The 25,498-nt window shown below is 38.4% G+C and overlaps 1 protein-coding gene across 3 annotated transcripts in view; it reads right to left on the reverse strand.

Moving 5' to 3' along the window:
• Rabgap1l (RAB GTPase activating protein 1 like) overlaps positions 1-25,498 on the reverse strand; it is a 587,625-nt gene that overhangs the window by 126,732 nt on the left and 435,395 nt on the right. The window contains exon 1 of one of the 3 annotated variants that reach the window (XM_029477265.2): positions 5,227-5,785. The exons of the other annotated variants lie outside the window; for them this stretch is intronic. Within the exon in view, the coding sequence (XP_029333125.1) occupies positions 5,227-5,394 (168 nt within the window). The 5' untranslated portion in view covers positions 5,395-5,785. Of the gene's footprint in view, positions 1-5,226; positions 5,786-25,498 lie in introns of those variants that run through there. 3 annotated transcript variants of the gene reach the window in all.

Consider the following 25,498-nt stretch of genomic DNA (forward strand, 5'->3'; position numbering starts at 1 on the left):
ACAAAGTAGGTATTTGGTTCTGGGAACAGAATTGGGCCCTCACCCACACTAACCATATGCTCTAACCCTGAGCTATGTATCTTTAGTTTGTTTTTTAAAAAAAATGCTTTAGAATTGATAATTGATAATCTCTCTGTGTGTATATCTATCTGGGAATTTCACTGTGTTTGATTTTGGTTTTAGATTTGTATTACATAGCCACGGTTCCTCGAATGAAAGCAAAATGGGACCGTGTGGTAAACTTGCCCATGTGTGAATGCTTGTAGAGCCCATGGTGACAACAGGCCTCCAGCTGCCTCTCCACTTCATGTTTTCAGAGAAGGCCTTGCACTACATCAGACATCTGTTGTTTCAGCTAGCCTGGCTGGCCAGTGAACTCATGAGGTTCCCCCAGCTCTACTCCCTGGTGTTGGGGTTAGAGGCACACACGATCACATCTGGCTTTTAATGTAGGTGCTGAGGATTAGAACTGGCATTTTCCTCCCTGCACAGATGCAACTCCTTAACCTAAGGAAGACAGGATTTCAAAGTTTAACATAAAGTCTCACAACTCAGAGACAAACTTACCTAGCCTTTTGATAGTTTGCTTGTTCCTTTCCTTATCTTCCTCACATCCCTTAAGTATATACTACATATATGAAAGGCTTTATATATTCATATTTTGAGTAGCAATGAATGTATCTTACTAAATACATGTTTCAGAGATGCCAAGCACTAATATTATTGTTAGTCTAAGGAACAATGAGACGTGCTTCCTATGAAAAGGACACATGGCCTCAACCAGGATCACTAGCTCTAATCCACACGAATTAATAATTACCTAGCTATGAAGATGATAACAATGGTTATAATTAAGCTTAGAGTTATATAAATATTAATCCCCTGACAAAGAGGAAAGACTTAGCACATGACTTCATGATGATAAGTCTTAATCTTTAGCAGAAAGGCTGACACTTCTGTAACCAAACCAAGTACTCTCAAAAGATGTCCTAGCTTCTGACCACAGAATCCCATCAAGCTAGACTTGATTTACCCTGCAAAGGCTATTACTTCTCAACTGAAAAGTTATTAACTTTTTGTTTATAGGCATAACCAATAAAAGATGAACCATTTTTTTATCTTTATGGCAAATTCTTAAGAGTGTTTCTATTGTACCTTTGAATAATTGCAAGAGAACAGTAAATTATCAAAAGGCAAATATTCCTCCAACACTGCTAAGTAACAGTGATCAGAGGTAACATCTACATGATAGCATCTAAATAATAAAGTGATTTACCAATATATGTCTCTTGCTTTATGACAACCTTTTCATAGTGTGAACTATGTTTATCCCTTACATCTTCAGAGGCGATAGCACTCATTCCTTCATTTGGACAGAATTATATATGAAGCCTGTTGGTATGATTAAAGACATTTATACAAATTCTACTTCCGTTTTTTCCCAAGTAGGTAGTAAGAAATATCTGCAAGAAGTGATTTTACTATAATATTCTTTGAGGTTGCCGCGGTAATAGGAATAAAATATTCAAGCACACAACAGACATCAGTGTAAGTGTGGTCTATGGACTCATATAAGCTCAAGTACAGCAGGCTCAGGGTTAAGAGACAAAACTTACACAGTACCAACTAAGGAACTGATTCTGAACTTATTTTAATATGAAGATGTTTGGGGATTTTTGAGGGACATAAAAAATATACATATAACATCTTCTGTATTTGGGCTTTTAACTTTTTAAAAAGCAATAATCTCTGTCCAGTGAGCAATCTTTACAGATGTTAGCAATAAAGGTAAAAAAAGGAGACAATCCAGTCTCCAGTAGTTTTTTTTTTTTTTTTTTTTTTAATACCTCACTTTATTTCAGAAAAGCCCATAAACTAAAAACATATTAGGGCATATTTTGATAGCATAAAATTTTTCATTACAATGAAATATTGCAATGTTTACTAAATGAGCAGCTATAATATTTGCTTGAATGTGCACACATGCGTGTGCGCGCCCGCGCACAAACACACACACACACACACACACACACACACACACACCCCTCAATCTTTAAACTTACTTTGGAAATATCCAGAGGATCGGTTTGAAAATATAGATGACACTAGTTTTAATATCTAATGATATGACAATAACTTCTCATGTCATATGATTGAAACAAACAAACAAACAAACAAACAAACAAACAACCCTAGAGAGAAAAGAAGACTTCTGACTGTGAAGAAAGTTAAAGTTTTTCTTCCCCCACAAAGCTCACTAGCAGCGCACAACCTCTGGCCATGTGCTATGTACTTCTGCTGACACCACATCGAATGTGTTTTCCCACTGAAAAATGCAGTGTAAGAATAACACATTTTCTTTTTTAAAGAAGAAAATTTGGTGGAGATAGTTCTAACATCTGAGTTTTAGTTCTAGATGTTTCTATTCTAACTCCTAAATACTCTTGGATGAGAAATTTTTCCTCAAACTCTCTACTAAGCAACAAATTCTAAGTGAGTATTTGGGGCAGGGGAAGCTGCATAGTTCTTTTCTCATCCGCACTGTTTTTACACTGAATGGCCTTTTCTTTTTTCACTTATGATGTCCTATAGGATTTCTGTTTAGCCTCCCCTCCACTGTTGTAAGCCTAAGAACTTTAAAAGAGGATAAGGATAACCTTTAGCTGGTGTATAAGATGTTTACATCTATCTGAGTATTCTAATTCCAATAAAGAAAGATGTTTGCTAAGTCATCACATGGAACTGATGCATCTTGGTAACATCTAAAACAAAGTACTTGTGTAAGTACTTGATCTCCTGGGGGATTGTTCTTTACTGTCTGTACCTTTGAGAGGTAAATCACACAGATTGTAAATGTCTCTCACCGTCACACAAGCCTCAGCATTTAGCTCTCTCTGTCAATTAGGAACCATAAATAAAGCTCAAAGCACAAATCCATTCTGGTTGGATAAACATCGTTTACTTGCTTGTTTTTGTTTTTGTTTGTTGTTACATGAGGCCCTCTGCAGCACAGGCTGGCCTAGAACTCACTATGTACCACAAGCTGATCTTTGGCTTCAGCCTCCTGAGTGCCAGGGTCATAGGGAAGCACAGCTACACCTGGCTTTGACTTTTATTTTTTTAAACTAATTTATAATGAAGAAATTTAGTGACATTTTACAATAAAATAAGTAATCTGTACATGTTTGTATGCAGTCATGTTTAAAACATGACTAAAAAGGCAGAGTCATGTCTTAAACTTGGGTCTTGGCCTCCTGGCTGGAAATGGACAGATACTGATACTGCATGTGGAAGGATGCCTCCTAGGCCCACCATCAATCCTAAATCATTAGCCAGTCCAATAACACTGAGTTGAGCAACTAAGCCCATCCCCCACCCTTCCAGTATACAAGCTAAACTTTGAGTGGTAACTCTTTCGATAGCAGATCCCAATTCACAGTCACCATGTTAATTAAAGGAATCCCCAAATATAAGCTACATACAACCAAGGGTTCTATCAATAATCTTTCAAGGGCAACTGTGTACAACAATGCCTGAGACTTCCAAATGATCACAAATACAGATCAGCATATGTTAGTCACATACAGTTAGCACTATTGCCTAGGCTCTATAAGATAGAGTCCAAAAAGCCCGAGGGAAGCACCTCCTTTAGATACATCATTTGACATCCAGATTTGCCCATCTGCAACATAGGGATATATGTAACCTCCCTAAGATCTCAAGTTTGGAAGCCCAACTCCCTGTGGATTTTATTGCTAATTAAATGTTTTTAACTAGTAGTTCAAATTTATCTCTCATACAGATATGACTGTGAGACATCTTTTAAGCTATCAATTCATGTTTTTACTTCAAAATACTGAAAACTTGAAAGTAAAATAGGCTACACTAGGGACTGTGAAGTAATGATTAAAAACCCCTGAGTAGCCTTTAAGACTTGAAATTTGCTACACCAAGACTCAGAGATGCAAGGAATTTGTCTAAATGTATATTAGCAATTTCTAGTGCCAAAATTTCTGGACTTAAAAAATAAAACTCATTTCTAATACATGAGGATCTTTCTATTTTCTCCCTTGTAAATTAAACTGTTAATCAGGAAAGCAATGGTTTCACCTAGGCATTGAAACGTATGTACTCATATTTGTAAAAATTCTTCCCTACATGGAAAAGAAATTGTCATATTTCTCAAATAACCTTTCTATAATTTTAAACTGCTCATCACATCTAACTTCATCTTGCAATGATCAACCGACTTTTTTCATGGTGGGAAATTTCTCATACACATGGCTACAGCATGTCTGTTATGATCAAACAGAAGAAATGGAGGAAGAGAAGTAAGAATTAAATCCAGTCAAATAAACACTGAAAAGATATGCATCTGAGAGAATCATATAAATCCAGAATAGCATTAAAATTCCATTTTACAATGCAGACAATGCTGGTTTGGGTTTTTTGTTGTTGTTGTTTTTTTAATTTCCAATAACCAAATGATGGTATAGGACTACTGTAGACCAATTATATCACCCAACAGTTGCTAGGTACAGCTCTGGAACCACTGAAGAGAAACCCTGCCACAGCAATTATGGGTATTTAATTTTAACCCTTGGTAGGAAATGAAGAAGGCTGATTTTTCTCTTATTCAGAAAATCAAATAACAAACAGGCCAGACTTCTCAGACTCATAGAACAGACCCAGTAGCTGTATGCCGTTTTATAGACACATAGTTCAATCACCCTAGGAGAGAAACCTGCAATTTCTTAGCCAAGGAATTTTAGATAATAAATCCCCACTTCTCAAATTTAATTGGCAATCCTGCGAGGAGGCTGGGAAGCCAGCCTCACATAGTCTAGATAGATGGCTATTTCTGTTGTAAAATTTAACCCTTTGGAGAAATAAATAACAGAACACCCACATCAAGTTTTGGGGTTTTCTGGTTCATTGCTGAGGCTAGACAGCCTGAAAATGTTCCCCCCTCCTCCTTGCCACAGAGATAATGCCACCGATGTGACCCTCAGCTCTGAGAAAAGAACCATAATTTCCTATGGCCAGTTAAGGAGTGGCATGGTCCAGGCTTCAAGGAAGCTACAGAGCAGTGGCCACTCAGCCCTCCTTCTCAGTAGAAAGGGTTGAAAGGGAAGAAATCAGGAACCCACAAGCCTCCAGAATGGCATTCCCATAGAGCACTACACAGACTCTCTACAAATTAAGTTCAATGAAAAACAATCTCACCGCAAGAAGCCGTGGCACAAACAGCCGATGCCCCATCCCCAGAAGTTCCAGCACTCGACATGCATACTCATTCACCAGCTTGCTCCTCTCGTCGTGCATGTCCTGAGACTTTTTGACAGGAGGTGTGAGCTTAGCAGCTGGGGCTGGGCAGGGCACCCCTTCTTCCATGAGCAGTAAATAGGTATCCAGAATGAGAAAGCTGGATCTCTCATCCACAATCCTAAGAACTGCAGATAGAGGGGAGCCAGGCTATGTCTCCCCAGGAGGATGCACAAAATGGTCTATGATGGGAACTGTCAGCTAATGTCGCCACAAGAAAAACATTTTGTCTAAATTATCAACTATGCACAAGCCCTGGAGCACACTAGAGAAGGAAATCAAAGGTTGCTACAAATAAAAAATGGCAAAAGCAATTCAATCCTGGCAAAATAGCCAGGAGCGGAGCAGGAAGAGTTCAGATGCATGTGTCAAAATGGACAAGCTCAGAGGGCTCTAGCATGTGTGACTGAGAGAGGGAGAGGTGTGTGTGTGTGTGTGTGTGTGTGTGTGTGTGTGTGAGAGAGAGAGAGAGAGAGAGAGAGAGAGAGAGAGAGAGAGAGAGAGAGAGAGAGAGAGAGAGAGAGGATATCTGTGTACGAGCAGACGAGCAGGCAAGGCGGCAGGAGCTGTATGTAGCCAGGAAGCCAGGGCAGTTGTGAAGCTGCAAGGAGAAAAGGATGAGCTCATTGCAATCTGTGATTCCTGACAAGCAGCCCTGCCGCTGTTGCTGTCGCTGCCCGGTTACTGCTGCCGCCACCGCCACCGCCACCGTGCTGCCTCTAGCTGTGAATCAGTAATGAAGGGGTAAGAAAGGAAGGGGAGCAAGCAGAGGGGGGAGGTAGGTGAATGAGCATGCAGAGCGAGTCTCAGGGGAGAATGCTGTAATAAGAAGCCAATGGCGAGCCATTGGACAGATAGGCTTTCCCCTCCCAGTCCACCTTCAATCAGCGTTAGTCTGACAGTTTATGCTGTTGAATCCCAAACACACAGACAGATGAACTAGCTTTTCCTAACATGTGATGCTAACAGTAAAATCAGACAGACAGACAGCTAAAAGGCTGACCCTATTCACTCTTGCTTTCTAGCAAGAACAGACAGAAATCTTATCTTATGCCCTGTGTTCAAACTGGGAAGCTACAATCCTTGTCACATTACTGAAATCTCCAGACAAGATAGGTGTTAGGGTAAAATGACAGAATATGAACAGAAGAGCATGCACCAGCATTTGGTGACACGCCCTCAGGCTGGAGTGTTTATGAACAGACTGACTTACTAATTGCAGGGCATAGAGGAGCAATATAGCACAGTGGGAAGGCTGGCCACGTTTATATACATGTAATGCTGAAACACAAAAGCCTACAGCATAATACTGAGGAATATTTAGTAACTGTTAAAGTTGAAATTCTCAAAACCAAGTAACTTTCATATGCCACAGACCTTTATAAACAGCAGGGGTTTTCTGGGTGTTTTGTTTTGTTTTGTTTTGTTTTGTTTTTCGAGACAGGGTTTCTCTGTGTAGCCTTGGCTGTCCTGGGACTCACTCTTTGGACCAGGCTGGCCTCAAACTCAGAAATCTGCCTGCCTCTGCTTCCCAAGTGCTGGGATTAAAGGTGTACACCACCACGCCCAGCTTATAAACAGCAGTTTTAAACACCAATTTAATTCTGATGTTCTATTAGATAAAATAAAATATAGTTTTGACCATCTCTGATCAAATAAATGCTTCCCCAATGAGGCTGCTAACACTAGGAATTAAGCATAGTTTATATTTTCTAAATTTCCAAACTAGATAGTGGTGGTCCACACCTATAATCCCAGCATTCAGGAGGTTGAAGATCTCTGAGTTCCAGGACAACCAGACCTGCATGGAGAAACCCTGTCTTGAAAAACAAACATACATACGTACGTACATACATACATATACATACATACATACATACATACATACATACATACATATGTAAATCTCCAAGATAAAGCAAACAATCAATTGTAGCAGAATGGAGGCAAAAGCACAGTATTACCTTCAGGACAGTTGCCTAATGTTATCTTAACAATGTGTCCTGGGTCCAAGTGTCCTGGCCCCTTGTTTTTATAGCTGATCTCTTAAAACAGGCACTAGTATTTTATATAAAGTTTTATCATGGTACAAGAAGCAAAGCTAACAGAAAGATTTTGCTGACAGGACGTGATATAGCTGTCTCTTGTGAGGCTCTGCCAGTGCCTGGTAAATACAGAAGTGGATGCTCACAGTCAGCTATTGGATGGAACACAGGGCCCCCCAACGGAGGAGCTAGAGAAAGTACCCAAGGAGCTGAAAGGGTCTGTAACCCTATAGGAGGAACAACAATATAAACTAACCAGTGCCCCGGAGCTTGTGTCTCTAGCTGCATATGTAGCAGAGGATGGCCTAGTCGGCCATCAGTGGGAGGAGAGGCCCTTGGTCTTGCAAAGATTATATGCCCCAGTACAGGGGAATGCCAGGGCCAGGAAGCAGGAGTGGGTGGGTTGGGGAGCAGGGCGGGGGGTGGGGGGAGGGTATGGGGGACTTTCAGGATAGCATTTGAAATGTAAATGAAAAAATATCTAATAAAAAATTGTTTTTGAAAAAAAAAAAGTAAGGCTAAGAGGGCATCCCAAATGTCCCCCCCCCCCCCACACACACACACTTTCTTTCCCCTTGAGTCAGCATTTCCTACTCTAGCACAAAAGAGCTGCAAATCTGGATGTAATCCAATGGAAACTTAACTTTCTGACAAGTACCTGTAATCCAAATACTAGAGAGAGAATAACTGTGGTTCTAGTGGGCTATTATCCTTTTAACAAAACATTGATTTGTTGCCAAATCTTAAGCAAAGAAGATAAAAATAAAAACAAAACATTAACATCCGACTGGGTATGGAGACACTCATCTACCATCCTAGCACTTGAAAAGTTCAAGGCCAGACTAGGCTGCAAAAGAACACCCTGACTCAAAAAAGAGGGGTGGCTGAGGATGTAATTCTGTGGTAGAACACTTGCCTAACATGAGCAAGGCCCTTTGTACATAACCATTTATGTATGTAGTAACAACTAATGAAAAAGGAAGCCATGAATTTGAAAAGAGGAAGGAGGGAATGTATAAGAGTGTGTGAGGGCTGGTGAGATGGCTCAGTGGGTAAGAGCACCCGACTGCTCTTCCGAAGGTCCAGAGTTCAAATCCCAGCAACCACATGGTGGCTCACAACCATCCACAATGAGATCTGGCGCCCTCTTCTGGAGTGTCTGAAGACAGCTACAGTGTACTTATATATAATTAATAAATCTTTAAAAAAAAAAAAAAAGAGTGTGTGAAAGGAAAGGGAAGTAGGATATGATATACTTAAACTATACTTTCAAAATATAAATAATAAAAGTACAGATAAAAACAGAAAAACTTCTATAAAGTACAATTTTTACCATGAAAATTATTGGCTATTATATGTGTGTGTGTGTGTGTATACTTTATGTGTTGTGTGTACATATTCTAGTTTCCTAAGATTTGGAGGAAACCTTTATTGGGCTGATTAGGATGAGATATCTTGAGTTAGAACTAGAAAACTTCTGGGTATTTCATACTCTACACACACATGGCACACTGGGAGGGGAGGGGTCACATTTCACATTAAGACAGTGCTACTAAAAGTGATTGTGAAAAGCACTGTCATAAACCATTCAGCACACAACTTTCTGGATTGGAGGAAAAGGAAGAATGCAGTGCCTTCTAAGCTTACAGGAATTTTTTTTGGAAAGTCTTTCCAACATATCCCAGGTGGGTCCTGAACCCTCTCTGTATGTAGGCTGGCCTTGGTCCTCTTGCCTCTGCCTTCATGTTCTAGAATTATAGATGTATGTAACTATATCAGGCTTATAATAGTTCATATAATCTTTCTTTAAAAGGACACAGACATATTTCAGCTCAAATGACTTGTTATCAGAGAACACTTCAGTATGTTTTTCCCATAGAAACTAGAAGATATAAAAACTTCCTTCAAATATTCTGGTAAAAAGAAGTAAAAATGAATCAAATCATTGTAGAGCTGAATGATTTGATTCTGATGCTTACAAAATAAATGTTAAGTAGTAAATGCAATAATGAAAATATAGTATCAGTAAGAAAAATACTTAGAAAATTTGGTACATTTGATAAAGACTACATGAGAGTCGTTCTAACAGACAGTCATGGACCTCAGTTTCCCAAATATCCCTACCACACTGTTCCTCAGGAATCCACCATGCATGCCGTCAGTTTCCCACATTTTAACTTAGTCTTATTTTCAGTTGACCTTTTGACAGAATCCTTGTCAATGCCAAGAAAAATAACTATTCTAGAGCATCATTTAGGTAAGCAGAAGACTGGATTCTGGAAATTTTTATAGCAATAAAGGGGCTACCATCATCTCAAGATTTTTTCCTTCTGTCTTCCAAGCCCACAATACCATATTTACGGTCCAAGCAAGTCAGTAACAAATCATAGAACATTTTCTTAAGAAAAAGATTTGGTGGGAGCACCCTCATAGAGGCAGGAGGACGTGGAGGGGATAGAGGGTTTGTGGAGGCAAAACTGTGAAGGGGGATAACATTTGAAATGTAAAGAAATAAAATAACCAACAAAAAAATTTTAAAAGAGAAAAAGATTTGACTTATATAGTTGTTTAAAAATTTGAAACAGCAACCTTTGTGCTAACTAGTTCATAATAATAGACTTCTCAAATTTTCTTACATTACCATAAAAAAGTTTGTGTTTATTCAAGAAATATCCTTATGCTAAAAAGGAGTGTGGATAAATCGTTCATGGAAGAGGGAAACCTTTCCTCATCCACCTGGCTCCTCTGCCAGGACTTCTGTAAATAACTCTGACCTCAGGCAGGACAACAAGGGACAACAACACAAGTCCAACATCTATGGGTTGCAGACACATGGAGGCACTGGCACTGGGTGTTAGTCACTCAGAGGAGTGGCAGATCCTGGGCCTGTGCAGCATCTTAACAAAGAGCAGTATTTTTTTTTTCTTCAGAAAAATGACAAGGCAAAAGCATGTTGAGCTTCTAGGGTGACAAATCTCAGGAAGGTAAATATATGGAGCAACTTTCGAACACACTCTGCATTGTAGACCATCCATGCCATCTCATCTCCATCCCTGATGCTGCTAGCAGCACCTTCCTGGTACAGGGAGCCAGAGGAACATCTTTACAAGAGACATTTATTTATTTATTTTTTAATTTTTAATATTTTTTTATTACGTATTTTCCTCAATTACATTTCCAATGCTATCCCAAAAGTCCCCCATACCCCCCCCTTTCCCTACCCACCCATTCCCATTCTTTTGGCCCTGGCATTCCCCTGTATTGGGGCATATAAAGTTTGCAAGTCCAATGGGCCTTACAAGAGACATTTATGCTCTACTTTTAAACAAAACATTCATCTTTCGTCAGCCTTTCATTTCTAGTTTAGAAGAATACAGGAATCAGAATGTGGTACCCTGTAACCCCTTTGTATTGAGAGAAGAATATGGGAAAGTGCTAATAATTGTCCCTAAGCCATAGTGCAATGACTAGAAATATTATTTTCTGGTCTTCTGGAAAGTAGGTGGCCAGTGATGTGGTAGTCTGAATGAAATGGCCCCATATAGGCTCATTGGGAGTGGCATTATTTGAAAGAATTAGGACATGTGACCTTGTTGGAGTAGGTGTGGTCTTGTTGAACGAAATGTGTTTACTGGGGGTGGGCTTTGAGGTTTCAAAAGCTCAAGCCAGGCCAAAAGGCTCACTTGCTTCCTGCTGACTGCCAATTCAGATGTAGAAGTCTCAGCTACTTCTCTAGCACCAGGTCTGCATGCAGGTTTAGCACCATGCTCCCTGCCATGATGATAATGTACTAAACCTCTGAACTCTAACCCAGCCCCAATAAAATGTTTTTCCTTTATAAGAGTTACTGTGGTCATCATGTTCCTTCATGGCAATAAAACCCAAACTAAGACAGATAGAAAAGACTTAATTGGAGTCTTGTACTTGAGAATGCCCATATGAGCCATTCTGCTATGACTGCCAGACATGCTCAGGACAGAAAAAGATTTACATTGTAAAATGAACATATTTGACTAAATTCACAGGTCTACAACTATGAACACTAATTTTTTTAATGTTAGTTTTTTTTTTTTTTAAAGAAAACGTTACAAAGATGATAAGCAAATACACTCCAACTTTCAGGATCTTAAAATGACGGAGACATCCAAAGAGGAAGATACAACAGGGTCTATCAGACACCAATAGAAGAAAAAGCACATGATATGCTATGATGTAGGCATGCCTTTGTCTGTAATAGATGAGGATAGGACCAGGCCAGTGGGATTGGCCTAATCCTTGAAAGGTGAGTACTGAGAATTAAATACATCTCTAAGAACACAGGAAGGTGCTGATCATTAAACCATCTTTTAGTTACATTTACACAATCACCACCACTTCATTGTGTTCCAGGTCATCAAAACTCAGAACCTCAAAAGTGCAAGTCATGCCTCTATCTGCACAGTCATATCTCTATCCCTTAGTTACATTTACCAGCTATACTCATATGGAAGTTTCTTAACACTCTTTTAGTCTCCGTAAGATGGCAACATCACCTACATGGCCAAAATGTACAAATTTATTAAGATGCATATATGAAAGAATCTGTTATAGAGCCTAGCACATAGTTGTTACTCAATAGCTAGTAATTTTCTTCATTCTTACCTGTAAGTCATGTAAAACAGGAGAAAATGTATTAAGTATTGTGTTTACCTGGATTACAATTAAGAAAGGTAAAGAGAACTCTGAGCATATTAACAATAGAAAAAGAACCAGAAAAAAAAATATTCCCAGGTTACCTGTACCTCTGGCTCACTCTAAGACACAGATTAGGTACCTGTGCCTTTTCTACACTAGGGGAAGGTAAAGATGCCACAACATTATTTTCAAGCCATTTCTCTTTTGTCTGACTGCTTTTTAAAAATTTATTTTATGTATGTAAGTACACTGTCATAGTCTTTAGACACACCAGAAGAAGGCATCTGATCCCATTTATAGATGGTTGTAAGCCACCCTATGGTTGCTGGGAATTGAACTCAGGACCTCAAGAAGAGCAGTCTTAACTGCTGAGCCATCTCTCCAGTCCTCTGACTGCTTTTTAAAAGATAATTTTTTTTATGATTTTAGAGCTTTATTGTAGAACGACAGGGGGAGAAAGAGAACATAGAAAGAGGGAGAGAGGCCAGCCATGGCCACATGGAGAGAGGGGGGAAGGGAGAGAGAGAAGGAGGGCTAGAGAATAAGAAAGGTGAGGGCTTAAAGAGCGGAATTCTTTAAAATTTGAAAATTTCCCAATATCCAAAATTCAGGTCAAAGATCAAAGATGATACTCTGAGTAGCGCTGATCTCTCAACATTGTAAAATCCCATACAAAAAAAAAAAGCAAAAAGGGCTGGTGAGATGGCTTAGTGGGTAAGAGCACCCGACTGCTCTTCCAAAGTTCCAGAGTTCAAATCCCAGCAACCACATGGTGGCTCACAACCATCCGCAACGAGATCTGGCACCCTCTTCTGGAGTGTCTGAAGACAGCTACAGTGTACTTACATATAATAAATAAATAAAATCTTTTAAAAAAATCCCATACAACTAAATCATTCTTCCATTCAAGTCTTAGTTCCACTCAACACCTTGCTACAGGATTCTGGGGTAGGAAGACAAGTCAGACATTGCTTCCAATAGTATGGATTATTCAAGTCCTTGACAAAAAGTGGAAAATGAAATGTGATGAGATTGAGCTTATAAGCCATCTCACAGGAAAATGAGTCTCATTAGTTTACAGTTGTAACTCATATATCAAAGAAATAGAGTATGAAATAAAAAACACAACATAATTGACTGGCACTGTGGTAGGTGGTTCAAATTATAAATCTATAGGAATGTGAAGGAGAAAAAGATTACTGAAAATATTGTAGACTTGCTAATTGGTTGTGTATGTGTTTTTAGGAATGTCTGACTTGATGAAGGAGGCTGTCATATTGTTACTGTTCTTGCTTGTGTTATGCAAAAGAGAATGGTCCCCAAAGCAACTTGAGGATACTCTGAATGGACTTAACAGTATCCCATTTTCAGTGTGATGCCTTGACTAATGGAAGAACTGCTCTACTACTTTTTGGTAAGGCAGTCTCTGCCTTACATCAGCATTAACAGGTAGCTCAGAAGGCAGCCATTTTATTACTATACATTTTATTTGTTTGAAGAGCACTGTATAGACAGAAATCTGAAACTTGTAGGCAGTAGTCTCAAATATATCCATATCTATAGTTTAATAAGTATATATTGAATATATATTTAAATAATATTGAATATATCATATATAAACTATATTAAAATATATAAATACATTACTTTAATAAGTTTAATATATATGCATGTATATTAAACTAAAATATTAATGCCACACAATATATACAACTTGATGTATGTGATGGATAATTTTATGTCAACTTGACAGAAGTTAGAGTCATTTAAGAAAAGGGAACCTGAATTGAAAACTGCCTCCACAGGTTGGCTTGTGGGTAAGACTCTGGTGTATTTTCTTGATAGACAACTGATGGGGAAGGGCCCAGCCTATTGTAGGTGGCGTCACCCTGATGCGGGTGTTCCTGGGTGCTATGACAAAGCAGGCTGAGCAAGCCACAAGGAGTAGCAAGTAAGCAGGGCCTCTGCATCAGCTCTTGCCTTCAGGCTCCTGCCCTGTTGGAGTTCTTGCCTTGACTTCCTTAGATAATGGACTATGAAGTGAGAGTGTAAGAGACATAAATCCTTTCCTCCCCATGCTTTTGATCATCATGTCCTATTACAGCAATAGAAACCTTAAGGAAGATGGTGTATTTAGAAATAAACATATATATCCATGAAACAAGTATCACTATCAACATCATGAACTTACCCATCTCTCAAAACTCCTCCTTGTCACACTCCTCTTTTTCAGTTAGAGCTTTTAATATGAGTTCTATTACAGTAAGGTATTTTATAACAAGAGGGCAAGTCTATCCCACATGTCATATGGCATTACTTAAACTATTTTAAGAGACTCAATTTCTTTTCTCTTAGGTAACTTTCCCTGCTTCTCACTGGGCTTCCTGTGGCTGGTTTTATGACCATTATTCACAATCCTCTCTGTTACCTCAAGTATATAGGTGTTTAGATAATGTCTGAACACATTGAAAACATATTCTAGATCTTACAACCCAGTTGTAAAATATGAGACCTTAGGTTCTAGAAGGTATCAAGACCTAATAACTTATATATTCTATTGATGAAAAGATCAAGACAAAAAATAGGTGACTGGTCACAGCCATGAAACTTGCATGAAGCCAAGATCCAAGAATCCATATACACAGCAGGAACTTGAGTATTTCCAGCATTTGCTACTTTTCAATTAGCCTATAAAGAAACCATCTTATTACAATTTTGTTTTACCCTTGTATCTCCATAGAATTGGTCCATAGCTTGTAACTGCCAGCTACTTAGAAAGAATAAGATTCTGGAGCTGGAGAGATGGCTCAGAGGTTAAGAGCACTGACTGCTTTGCCAGAGGTCCTGAGTTCAATCCCCAGCAACTACATGGTGGCTCACAACCATCTGTAATGGGATCTGTTGCCCTCTTCTGGTGTGTCTGATGACAGCTGCAGTATACTCATATAAATAGAATAAATAAATCTTTAAAAAAAAAGAATCTAAGATTCATAAGGGCTGTATGGGTGGAGGAGCCTGGGTAGAGGAGATCCACTGCTGCAGCAGAACAGTCACTTTTAAATATATACTTTTGATAATAGAGCACATCTAAATTTCAGTGATAGACTGCGTCCATTTCAATCAAACATTTCCAGCAGCTATAATCCTGGAAGCTCTGCCAAAGTCTATTCACACAGGGTTTCTTTCTTGAAGCCATGTCCATGACATAGGTTTGAAGTGGAACACTATCTTGGGTTTTTCATCATCTTTCCTGGGAAGTGTATATAAAGCTCATATTTATTTTCATGCTTCAGCAGAAGGTACAAACATATGTTAGAAGAGGGTTTTAAAAATTAAAGCTTATCAGATTAAAATGACATAGAATCTAGACTAATCTGTGATCCTTTAAGATAGACTAGCATCTTGTTCTTACTAGCATCTATATATGTGTTTTGTTACTATGAAAATAATGGATATTGTACTAATCTGGTAAACTGCTAATTTTCTCACTTTCTTCTGGTTCATCTCCAAGTATCCATTAAACTATGGATCTTATGCCATTAAACTATGGCAATCTATGACATCTTCAGGCTGTGTGGAATGCCAGTGCGAGTTTAGCAGCTGTCACAGTGAGAAATAATATTTTCTGTAAGGGAGTTAGTTATATGGGTCAACTCCTGTATTACAAGTGAATTTGTCTCTGCAAAATGAACATGTCAAGATGGAGACTTTCATTTTTTTTCAAAGTGGAAAAGTCCAAAGTTGTAATATGGTGTACAGCCCCTTCATACTCCAGTCTACCAACGCATGCTCATTCACTCACAGCTTCAAATGGAGGTATTGGAATTCAGAGTCAGCAAAAAGAAAAAGTACAGCAAGAGTGGAAGTGAAGTTTCCTTTAGTCTTATGGTGGTGACCACTCTGGCCCTCTCCCTGTGAGTGGAGTGCCTGAGCACATTCAGCACTGCACAGCTGTGTCACAGGTGGACAGGAATGCATGAGCAAGAGTGCATGTGGGTCTCCCTACTGATGGGCTCTTTTACTAATGGGCTTTTCCTCCTGAATAGGGCATAATATAGCAATTTGCACATCAAATAACTAAAAGTGTGGATAAATTCTTTCTCCTTTCTTTTTTTTAATAAGAATTTTTCAATTTATTTATTGACTTTATTATTTATTTATTATATGTAAGTACACTGTAGTTGTCTTCAGACACTCCAGAAGAGAGAGTCAGATCTCGTTACGGATGGTTGTGAGCCACCATGTGGTTGATGGGATTTGAACTTCGGACCTTTGGAAGAGCAGTCAGGTGCTCTTACCCACTGAGCCATCTCACCAGCCCTCTTTCTCCTTTCTTATATGGGGGACTATGATAAGAACCATGAACTATGCTAAGGACACATAGATAACTTGTTAATATGCACTGACACATTTAATCTGAATAATTATTTGTGCCCATTTCATTCAGGGAGCATCTGAGCTTAGAACATTAAGTGACTTGACTGAGGTCATATAGCTAGTGATGGGCTGAGATTATGTTACTCCATAATATGGCATCTTGGATATTTTGGAATGAAGTGTTTGAGAGGTATTGGGAGAATGTTTTGCCACCATGTATTAAAAGCAAGCTGACTTCCATCAGAGAGGTCCTTTCTAAGGTCAGAGGATCACATCTCTGTGCAGTCAGAGTATGCTGAGAGAGCCTACTCAACAGGCCTTCCTAAATTTTCCTTGAAATTATCATTCTTAGTTCATACCTTTTTTCCTGGTAATATTTTCTCTAGTCCTCCACTCTTTACCAAATACAGCATAAGAATGCTTGAGTCTGGGCTAGAGAGATGAGTAAGCAGTTAAGAGCACTGACTATTTTTCCAAAGGTCCTGAGTTCAATTCCCAGCAACCACATAGTGACTCACAACCATCTGTAATGGGATCTGATGCCCTCTTCTGGTGTGTCAGAAGACAGCGTACTCCTGTCCATAAAATAAATAATTCTTTTTTTTTTTTTTAAATGTTTGAGTTTAAACATTCCTCTAGGTCCTTGTTTCCTTATAAAGGATCCTGTGTGATATAATTTTTTGGATTTTGGGGGGTTTTGGTTTGTTTGTTTGTTTTTGTTTTTCAAGATAGGATTTCTTTATGTGGCCTGACTGTCCTGGAACTCACTCTATAGACCAAGCTGGCCTTGAACTCAGATCTGCCTGCCTCTGCCTCTCAAGTGCTGGGATTAAAGGTATGGGCCACCACCACCTGGCTATGATATAATGTAATAAAAACCACATTATTTGCATGTTTTTCTCTTTTTTATCTTTTCCTGTCTATCCCTGTGAAGAGAATTTAGAAGGGTAAGAGGAAAGCTGCTTCTCTTCCCATGTAAACAAATAATAGCTGCAACTACAGAAAACAGCTAAATGTTTGAAACTTATTTGAGTTATTTAAACAATGAAGGAAGTGGAGTTAACAGGTTGCGTCCTGGAAAGTAATCTGGCTGACATGACAGTTATAAAACTGAGGAATACTGAAGGGTCATGGTATTTTGGTTCTGATAGAAAAGACAAATGCAGAAGAAGACAGTTAAGACTCTATTAAGGAGTAATGTCTACAACACATGATCTTATCCAGGCTTTCTTTCTTTTTTCTTGTTACTAAGAAGACTTATTTTAAAATGTTAAAAATAGAATTTTTTAAGGAAAAATTCACCTCTTTCCCTAGTCCATAATGTTTCAGAGCAGAGTTTTTCAATATTTGGATCTATGAACACTGGGATTTTTATTCTTCTAGGGTCACTGAAGTTCTAGGATTTTGAGTTCTCTTGCTTCTGTTTTCTGAGTGCCCAGATCCAACTGGACTTAAAAGGCAATGACTTAAAGAAAAATCAAGATGTGGCCTTACGGAGTTGCACCCAGGCATGAAGAATATAATAAAAGAACTGTTTTTGAGACAGGGTTTCTCTGTGTGGCCCTGTCTATCCTAGAACCAACTCTATAGACCAGGCTGTCCTCAAACTCTCAGATCTGCCTGCTTCTGCATCCCACGTGCTGGGATTAAAGGCATGTAATACCATGGACAGCTAAGAATATATTAAAATATTAAAAAAATAAACTGAGAAAGCCCAATCTTATAAGAATGACCAGGTCTCTCCTCATATACAGGCAGACACCCTGCTGGAACTCTGTCTATAGAGTCCAAGCTAACTGACTTGATGGTGCCAGGAAGTGGGAGTCTCACTGGGAGCCAATCCCTTTCCCTGCCTCCCACTTGGGAGTTAGAACACCTGGCTATAGGATCACGCTGTGCAGCCCCTAAGCACCCTGTGGTCAAAAGCATAAAAAAAGAAACCACTCCTGCCTTGTGGGCTCTGGTTCCCTTTGAAGGCCCCAGCATGCTGGGTCTGTCTCAGGTGCTGGGATCTCAATTATCCTCTGAGCTACACCATGATCTTGACCTTTTGTTTGTCTGTAAACAGTGTCAACAGCTCTTCTAACAATATCCTTGTTTTCCAGCAATCCACCATAGTGTCTTCTTGAACCTCCTTTCCCATCCAAACTCTCACAAAGTCAAAGGCCATAATGGTCTGTAAGATAATCTAGGATCATTGATGTTCTTAAGCATTAGCTGTTTTTTCCCTGCCTTGATGTCATCTTTCCCATCAGACATTAAATGATGACAGAAATATAAATAAGGGATTCCAAGGTCAAGAGCAATGCCAAAAAAAGTCCCAGGTGCCTTTCACCTTCATGTCCAGCAAACACTTACTGAGCTGATAAATAACAGATTCTCATATAATACTCACCCATAAGTTTTCCAATTATTTGATTTAAATTTGTCAAGCAAAGTAAATAGTAAATAGCAAAATACATACATACATTTTCAACAAAAGGGTACCAAAGTGCAAGAAAGAATAAAAAGGAAGGGAACCCTTCCTATTCATTCTACAACATCTGCATACCACACACCCAAGCCAGATAAAAATGTGACAAAAAAGAAGGAAAGAAAGAAAGAGAAGAGAAGAGAAGAGAAGAGAAGAGAAGAGAAGAGAAGAGAAGAGAAGAGAAGAAAAGAAAAGAAAAGAAAAGAAAAGAAAAGAAAAGAAAGAAAAGAAAAAAAAAGAAAAATATAGACAATCATTTCTGGATATAGATGCAAAAATTCTCAAAAAATACTATCAAATTAAAATCAGTAGATTTTATTGCATCTAAAAGAAATTATATATAATCATGAAGTTTATTTATCCCAGGGGTGTAAATGTTTCCATATATAAACATGAAGAAACAACACATTATAGAGACACAATGAAGGATGAAAGTCATATCATGATCCCAGAACACACAAAAAAAGCATCTGATGAAAATTAATAATGGTTCATGTTGAAAACCCTGTAAAAATTCAGTACAGAAGCAATGTACCTGAATACAAGAAGAGATATCTATGATATCTTACATAACTTACATCATTTAAATTGGAAGAGGATATTGACTTTCTAAGATCAAGTACAAGACACAGATGTCCACTTAACCACTCTTATTAAATAAAATGTTAGAAGCATTAGCCATAGCAAAAAGACAAATGAAAGAAACAAAGAGCATTCAAGCAGGAAAGGAGGATCTTAATGGTCTTTGCAGATGACATGCTTTTATGTATAGAAAAATCTAACAGGGGCTGGAGAGATGGCTCAACAGTTAAGAGCACTGACTGCTCTTCTAGAGGTCCTGAGTTCAATTCCCAGCAACCACATGGTGGCTCACAACGATCTGTAAAAGGATCTGATGCCCTCTTCTGGTGTGTTTGTGAACAGCTATAGTGTACTCATAAACATAAAATAAATAAATCTTAAAAAAATTAACTGGAAATAAAAAAAACCCTAGAAACTCCACCAAAAAGCTATTAGAACATGTAACAAATTGAGAAAAGTCACAGAGTGCAAAATTCACCATATATAAATCAGTAGTTTTTCTATAGCAATAAATACAAACTGTTGAGACAATTTCATTCGCCATAGTTAATAAAAACACAAATCCAGGCATAAACTTAATTCATGAACTAGATGGACGCTACAATGCAAACAAGAAAACGCTGATGAGGGGCTGGAGAGATGGCTCAGTGGGTAAGAGCACCTGACTGCTCTTCCGAAGGTCCTGAGTTCAAATCCCAGCAACCACATGGTGGCTCACAACCATCCGTAATGAGATCTGATGCCCTTTCCTGGTGCATCTGAAGACAGCTACAGTGTACTTAGATATAATAATAATAAATAAATAAATAAAAAGATCTATTTAAAAAAAAAAAAAGAAAACGCTGATGAAATACATTAAGAAATACACACATACAAAACTTGGCTGGCACTCCATGTCCATGGACTGGGATGATACTGTCAAAATGTCCATACTAGGCCAGGAAATTCACATATTCAATGACATTTCTATCAAATTTCAATGACATTCTTCATAGGTTTAGAAAAAAAATCACAAAATTAATGAGGAGGGCACAAATATCCTGAAATAATCAAGGCATGTTCAGCAGGAAGAACAAAGTTGGGAGCATTTATAGCACCTAACTTTAGTAGATACTACAGAGCACTAGGAACCAAAGCAATGGAACACTGATGTAAAAGCAGAAAAAAACAGACCAATAAAGAGAATCAAATATCACAAAATAAATCCACATCTGAGCCAAATGATCATAACAAAGATGGAAAGAATATATTCTTGAGAAAAGAGTACTTTTGATAAATGGTGTTACAGTGCTAAAGGAGATAGTTCAGTTAGTGTGGTGGTTTGAATAAGAAAGGCCTTCAAGACTAATATTTAAATGCTTAGGGAGTGGCAGTAGGAGGTGTGGCCTTGAAAGAGAAAGTGTGTCACTGAGGGTGAGATATATATATATATATATATATATATATATATATATATAAACAGCACTTCTTATGTCTCACCATATGAAAAAAAAAGTCAATTCAAACTTATATGTAACACTAGAAACTCTAAAATCCCCTGAGAGCAACAAAACAAAAGAGAACAGCTTTAAGACACTTGGTTGGGACGAATGCTTTTTGGTGTTTGACTTCATATATAAGCAACAGAACCAAAACCTGACAAAGGCTATCCCATCATGTGAAAATGCTTCTGAACAACAAAACTAACAATTGAGAGAGACAAAATCGGAGAACATACAGAATGGGAAAAAAATACTTATTAGACTACTTATCTGGCTGGGATTAATCTCCAGGGCACATAAAGAATATATACAATCAACATAAATAAAGCCAAAGAATTCAATTAAAGATGGTAAATGGCATAGACATTTATAAGAACACATGAAAATAACCAAAGAAACATGGAAAAGTTCAAGCTCACTAGTCGTTGTGAGTCAGGCCACAGTAAGATGTCATCTCACCAGTTAAAATGACAACTATGAAACAGACAAACATAAACAGGGGCTATGATTACTTGCTGTTCTTGCAGAAGACTGCAGTTCCCATCTCAATACTCATGCTAGGAGCTCAGAGCTGCCTGTAATTCCACCCTCTTCTGAAGCCCTCTTCTAGCCTCCAAAAGCACCTGCCCTCATGTACACATACTTCAAGATAGAGTTTAACAATAGAAATAAAACATTTAATAAAGGAACAAATGCTGGTGCAGCTGTGGAGAAGGTGGAGCTCTCATACACTATTGGCAGAAACAGAAATCTGTGTCTCCATTATGGAAAACACTGTGCAGGGTCTCAAAAAACCATAAAAATAGAACTAACATATGATCCACTCCTGGTATACAGCCAAGAGAATAGAGATCTGCATGCATAAGTGACATCTGCACTACAATGTTTTTTGTAGAACTAACTATTCACAGGAGCCAAGATATGACATCAACCTAAGTGTATATCAAATGATGAGTGTATAAAGAAAAATGTCACACACGGACACGGACACACACACACTCCAGAATATCATTTGGTCCTAAAAACAACAACAAGAACAACCACCAAACCAAAATTCTATCACCTATAGCCATGTGACTGAAGTGCTAGAGGTTGTGCAGTAAGTCAAGCACGGAAAGGCAAATATCATATGTCCTCATATACATATAAAAGCCAAGGTATTCTTTTCAAAAACGTTGTGAATAGAATAGTGGTACCAAAGCTAGGTTTGGTGTCATATGCATGCCTGTAACTCCAGCACTTGGGGTGTGGAGCCAGCTGGATTACGAACTTAAGGATAGCAGTGTGGGCTTCATAAACACATACACAAATAAAATAAAATCTGTTCTTTCTTTCTAATAATGTTTTTATTCACTTTGCATCCTGATTGCAGCCCCCTCCTCTTCTCCCTGTTCCCCCTTACAAGTCCTTCCCCCATTGCTCCCTCCTCTTCTTCTTAGAGAAGGGGAACCCCCCCTTGGGTACCACCCCACCCTGGGTCATCTAGTCCCAGTCAGAACTAGGCACATCCTCTTCCACTGAGGCCCAACCAGGCAGGTCAGGTTGGGGGAGAAGGATGCAATGATAGGGGACAGAGGAAAACCTGTTCTCCAAGTACTTAAGCCGCAGCCACCTACAATTTCTTTGAGTTCAGGGTTCCCATAAACATGAGAATACTAACAAGTTCATGTTTTTATCCTGTTAATGTCAACTGGGCATTTCCCCCAAAAGACTCAGTGACTTTCCCTATAATGATTGCAAACATCAGTCAGTGTTATCGCCATAGCACTCTTTGCTCTAGTTTGGCCAACCTGTGAAGGTTTATGTGCTGAAGCTTAGTCTCCAGCCAGCCCTGAGGTTGTTAAGAGGGGAGACTTAACAGGGTCCTGGGCTCCAGTCTCAGGAAGATTAAAACTGGTCTTGTGGAGTGAGTTGTGGCTGCAGTAGAGCAGCAGCTCCTGCCAGAACGGGCTGTTAGGAAGGGTACTCCCTTGTCTTTGCTCACTTTCTCTTAGCTGTGTTCCTTCTTCACCTGGCTTGTCCTCTTTCTACATTTCTGCTATGTTGTGACACAGTCAAGTCACCCTCTCCAGAATGCTTTCACTATGTTCTTTGAACCCTTCAGCTATCATGACTATAAAATAATCCTACTTTCAAATTATTCAGCCTTAGATATTGTGTTTCAGTGACATAGACTAGAATATATTCATCCCTCATTTTCCTTCAGCATTCCAAACCATCTACACATCTTGAAAAATTCAAAGTTTCAAAAAGAATCTCTGAGTCTGCCCTCTTTCTCCATATACACATGGACTACCTTAGTGCAAGCCAGCACTCTTTTCTGTATGGTGTGCTGAAATAATACTTGAACTAGAGTCCAAGTGTCTATGGTCATGCCCTTCAATCTACATCTTATACGGCAACATTCCTTAATCAAAATGATGTTCTAAAACCTAAAGATCAGGTAAAACATCTACTTGCTTAGACTTTACAATGGTATCCTGTTGAATTCCAATGTAGACACCATCCTTTGCTTATATGTTCTTACTAACTTGGCTTCTGACCATAATTCTTCCCTCTCTAAGTCTCACTAGGTCACTAAATTCTAGCCACATTGGCCTTTTTGAATACACAAAACTTCTCCCACCTCAGAGCTTGGTACTTATTATTGCCTTGGTCTTTAGAGTACCATTCAGCTTCTATGCTTCTCTTACTGATTGGAGGATATAAATCCAGTATTTTCTTGTATTAGTTTAAGATACCTATCACTAGCCTGTTCTTTCTTATATATTATCTCTCTGCCTATATAATCCTGGGCTGTCACTGCAGATCGCAGTAGAAAGAAGAGATAAGGTTTTAAACCATTCCTGACAAGATAATGGAAGGAAAGAACATATATGTAAGTCTCTAGCCTTAGAAGATTCCACTTGTTCAATTATTTTACTTTTAGAGTATTATAATTTTACATGGCCTTTGAACTTTATTATTTTAGCAAGCAAGAATCAACTATAATCATCCCTTGACATTTATTTATTTATTTATTTATTTGTTTGTTTGTTTTTGTTTTTGTTTTTTCGAGACAGGGTTTCTCTGTATAGCCCTGGCTGTCCTGGAGCTCACTTTGTAGACCAGGCTGGCCTCGAACTCAGAAATCCGCCTGCCTCTGCCTCCCGAGTGCTGGGATTAAAGGCGTGCGCCACCACGCCCGGCTCCCTTGACATTTATACATTTGGTATTTACTGCTCTATTCTTCCTCAGAGACTCCTTCACGGGGAAACAGCACAGTACACTGTGGGCTTACTCCGGAATGAACTGAATGACTTCTTTGTAGCAGATGGTGAATAGGCTTCAATCACAGCTTCTGTCCTTCACAATTACTAAATGTTCTTATAGCAAGGCAGTTACTTTGTTTTAATTCCATAAACAAATTCAGTAAAAAGGTCATAGGACTATATAAAAATAAACCGAAAACTTGGAAACATTTTGAAATGTATTCTTCTTGATTGTTGTTTTTCTCCCTGGAGTACAGGTTTACACATATTAAATACTAAATTAACTGATCTAACCCAATTAAGTACAGTGATTCCTTGTGAATATAATAACTGATACCAAATAGAACACTTCCTCAAAAGCTATTATTACCATATAAGCATCATAAATAAGGACTAGCCACGAAAAATGAAAAGACCGTTTTAGAAATGGAAATAGTTGAGTCACTCTGGTTTTGGTACAGAACAGAAAGGTTTCTAAATTAAAAGTTACCATAATGTTGCTGTTTAAAGTGTTCTGCGAGCTTTGGATTATTCATGCTATATAACTGTCAGTTAGTTTAAGAAAAAGAAGGAAATTCGCCACCTAGAAAACTTAGAATCAAGTCTTGGACCAAGAAAATAAGAGAGGAATAGATGAACTTGAGAGGTTTTGTAGTCTGGATCAGCAGTGTTTCTTCAGAGCCAACTTGTAGTTGCCTATATAGAATAAAATATCAAGTCAAGATTTCTGTAATTATCCTTCTAATTCCTTTACTGAAATTGTTGATTTTTCTTTGGTAGTTGAATGATAAAATAGCCTTAACCTAAGGGCAAGACTTAATACTTAGTGATGAAATCACCGAGACGGAAATACTGTACGTAGAAATATTGTTGTAACAGATTTCAATCTCCAAAATACAAAACAAACAAACAAAAACCCACAGAAATATCTGAAGAGCTTATTGTAGACAACGAGAACACAATGGGTCACATCTGAAATATATCACCTTTCATCATTTCATGATTAAGGAAGAGTCACTTATAATTTAAAGATTGAGAAGAAATGGTTGGTGGCTTGCTTTCCAATGGTGATTTTTAAAAGTAGCCAGATCAATCAATCAGTAAAGAGTGTGCAGAACTGCCCAGGCAGCAGGGCAGAATTTTAAAAGGAATTTAGACATTTATGAGTGCTATGATCTGTAATATTCAAATCAGTTCTCCTAAGACAGCAATCTGGGAAAGATGCTATGAGTAAGCAAGATTTAGCAATGCAAAGACATGTCAGGATATGTGTCTAGTCTGAGAACACAG

This window comes from Mus caroli, unplaced genomic scaffold, assembly GCF_978045245.1.
Source record: "Mus caroli unplaced genomic scaffold, Mus_caroli_1 scaffold_1, whole genome shotgun sequence".
Classification (NCBI taxonomy): domain Eukaryota; kingdom Metazoa; phylum Chordata; class Mammalia; order Rodentia; family Muridae; genus Mus; species Mus caroli.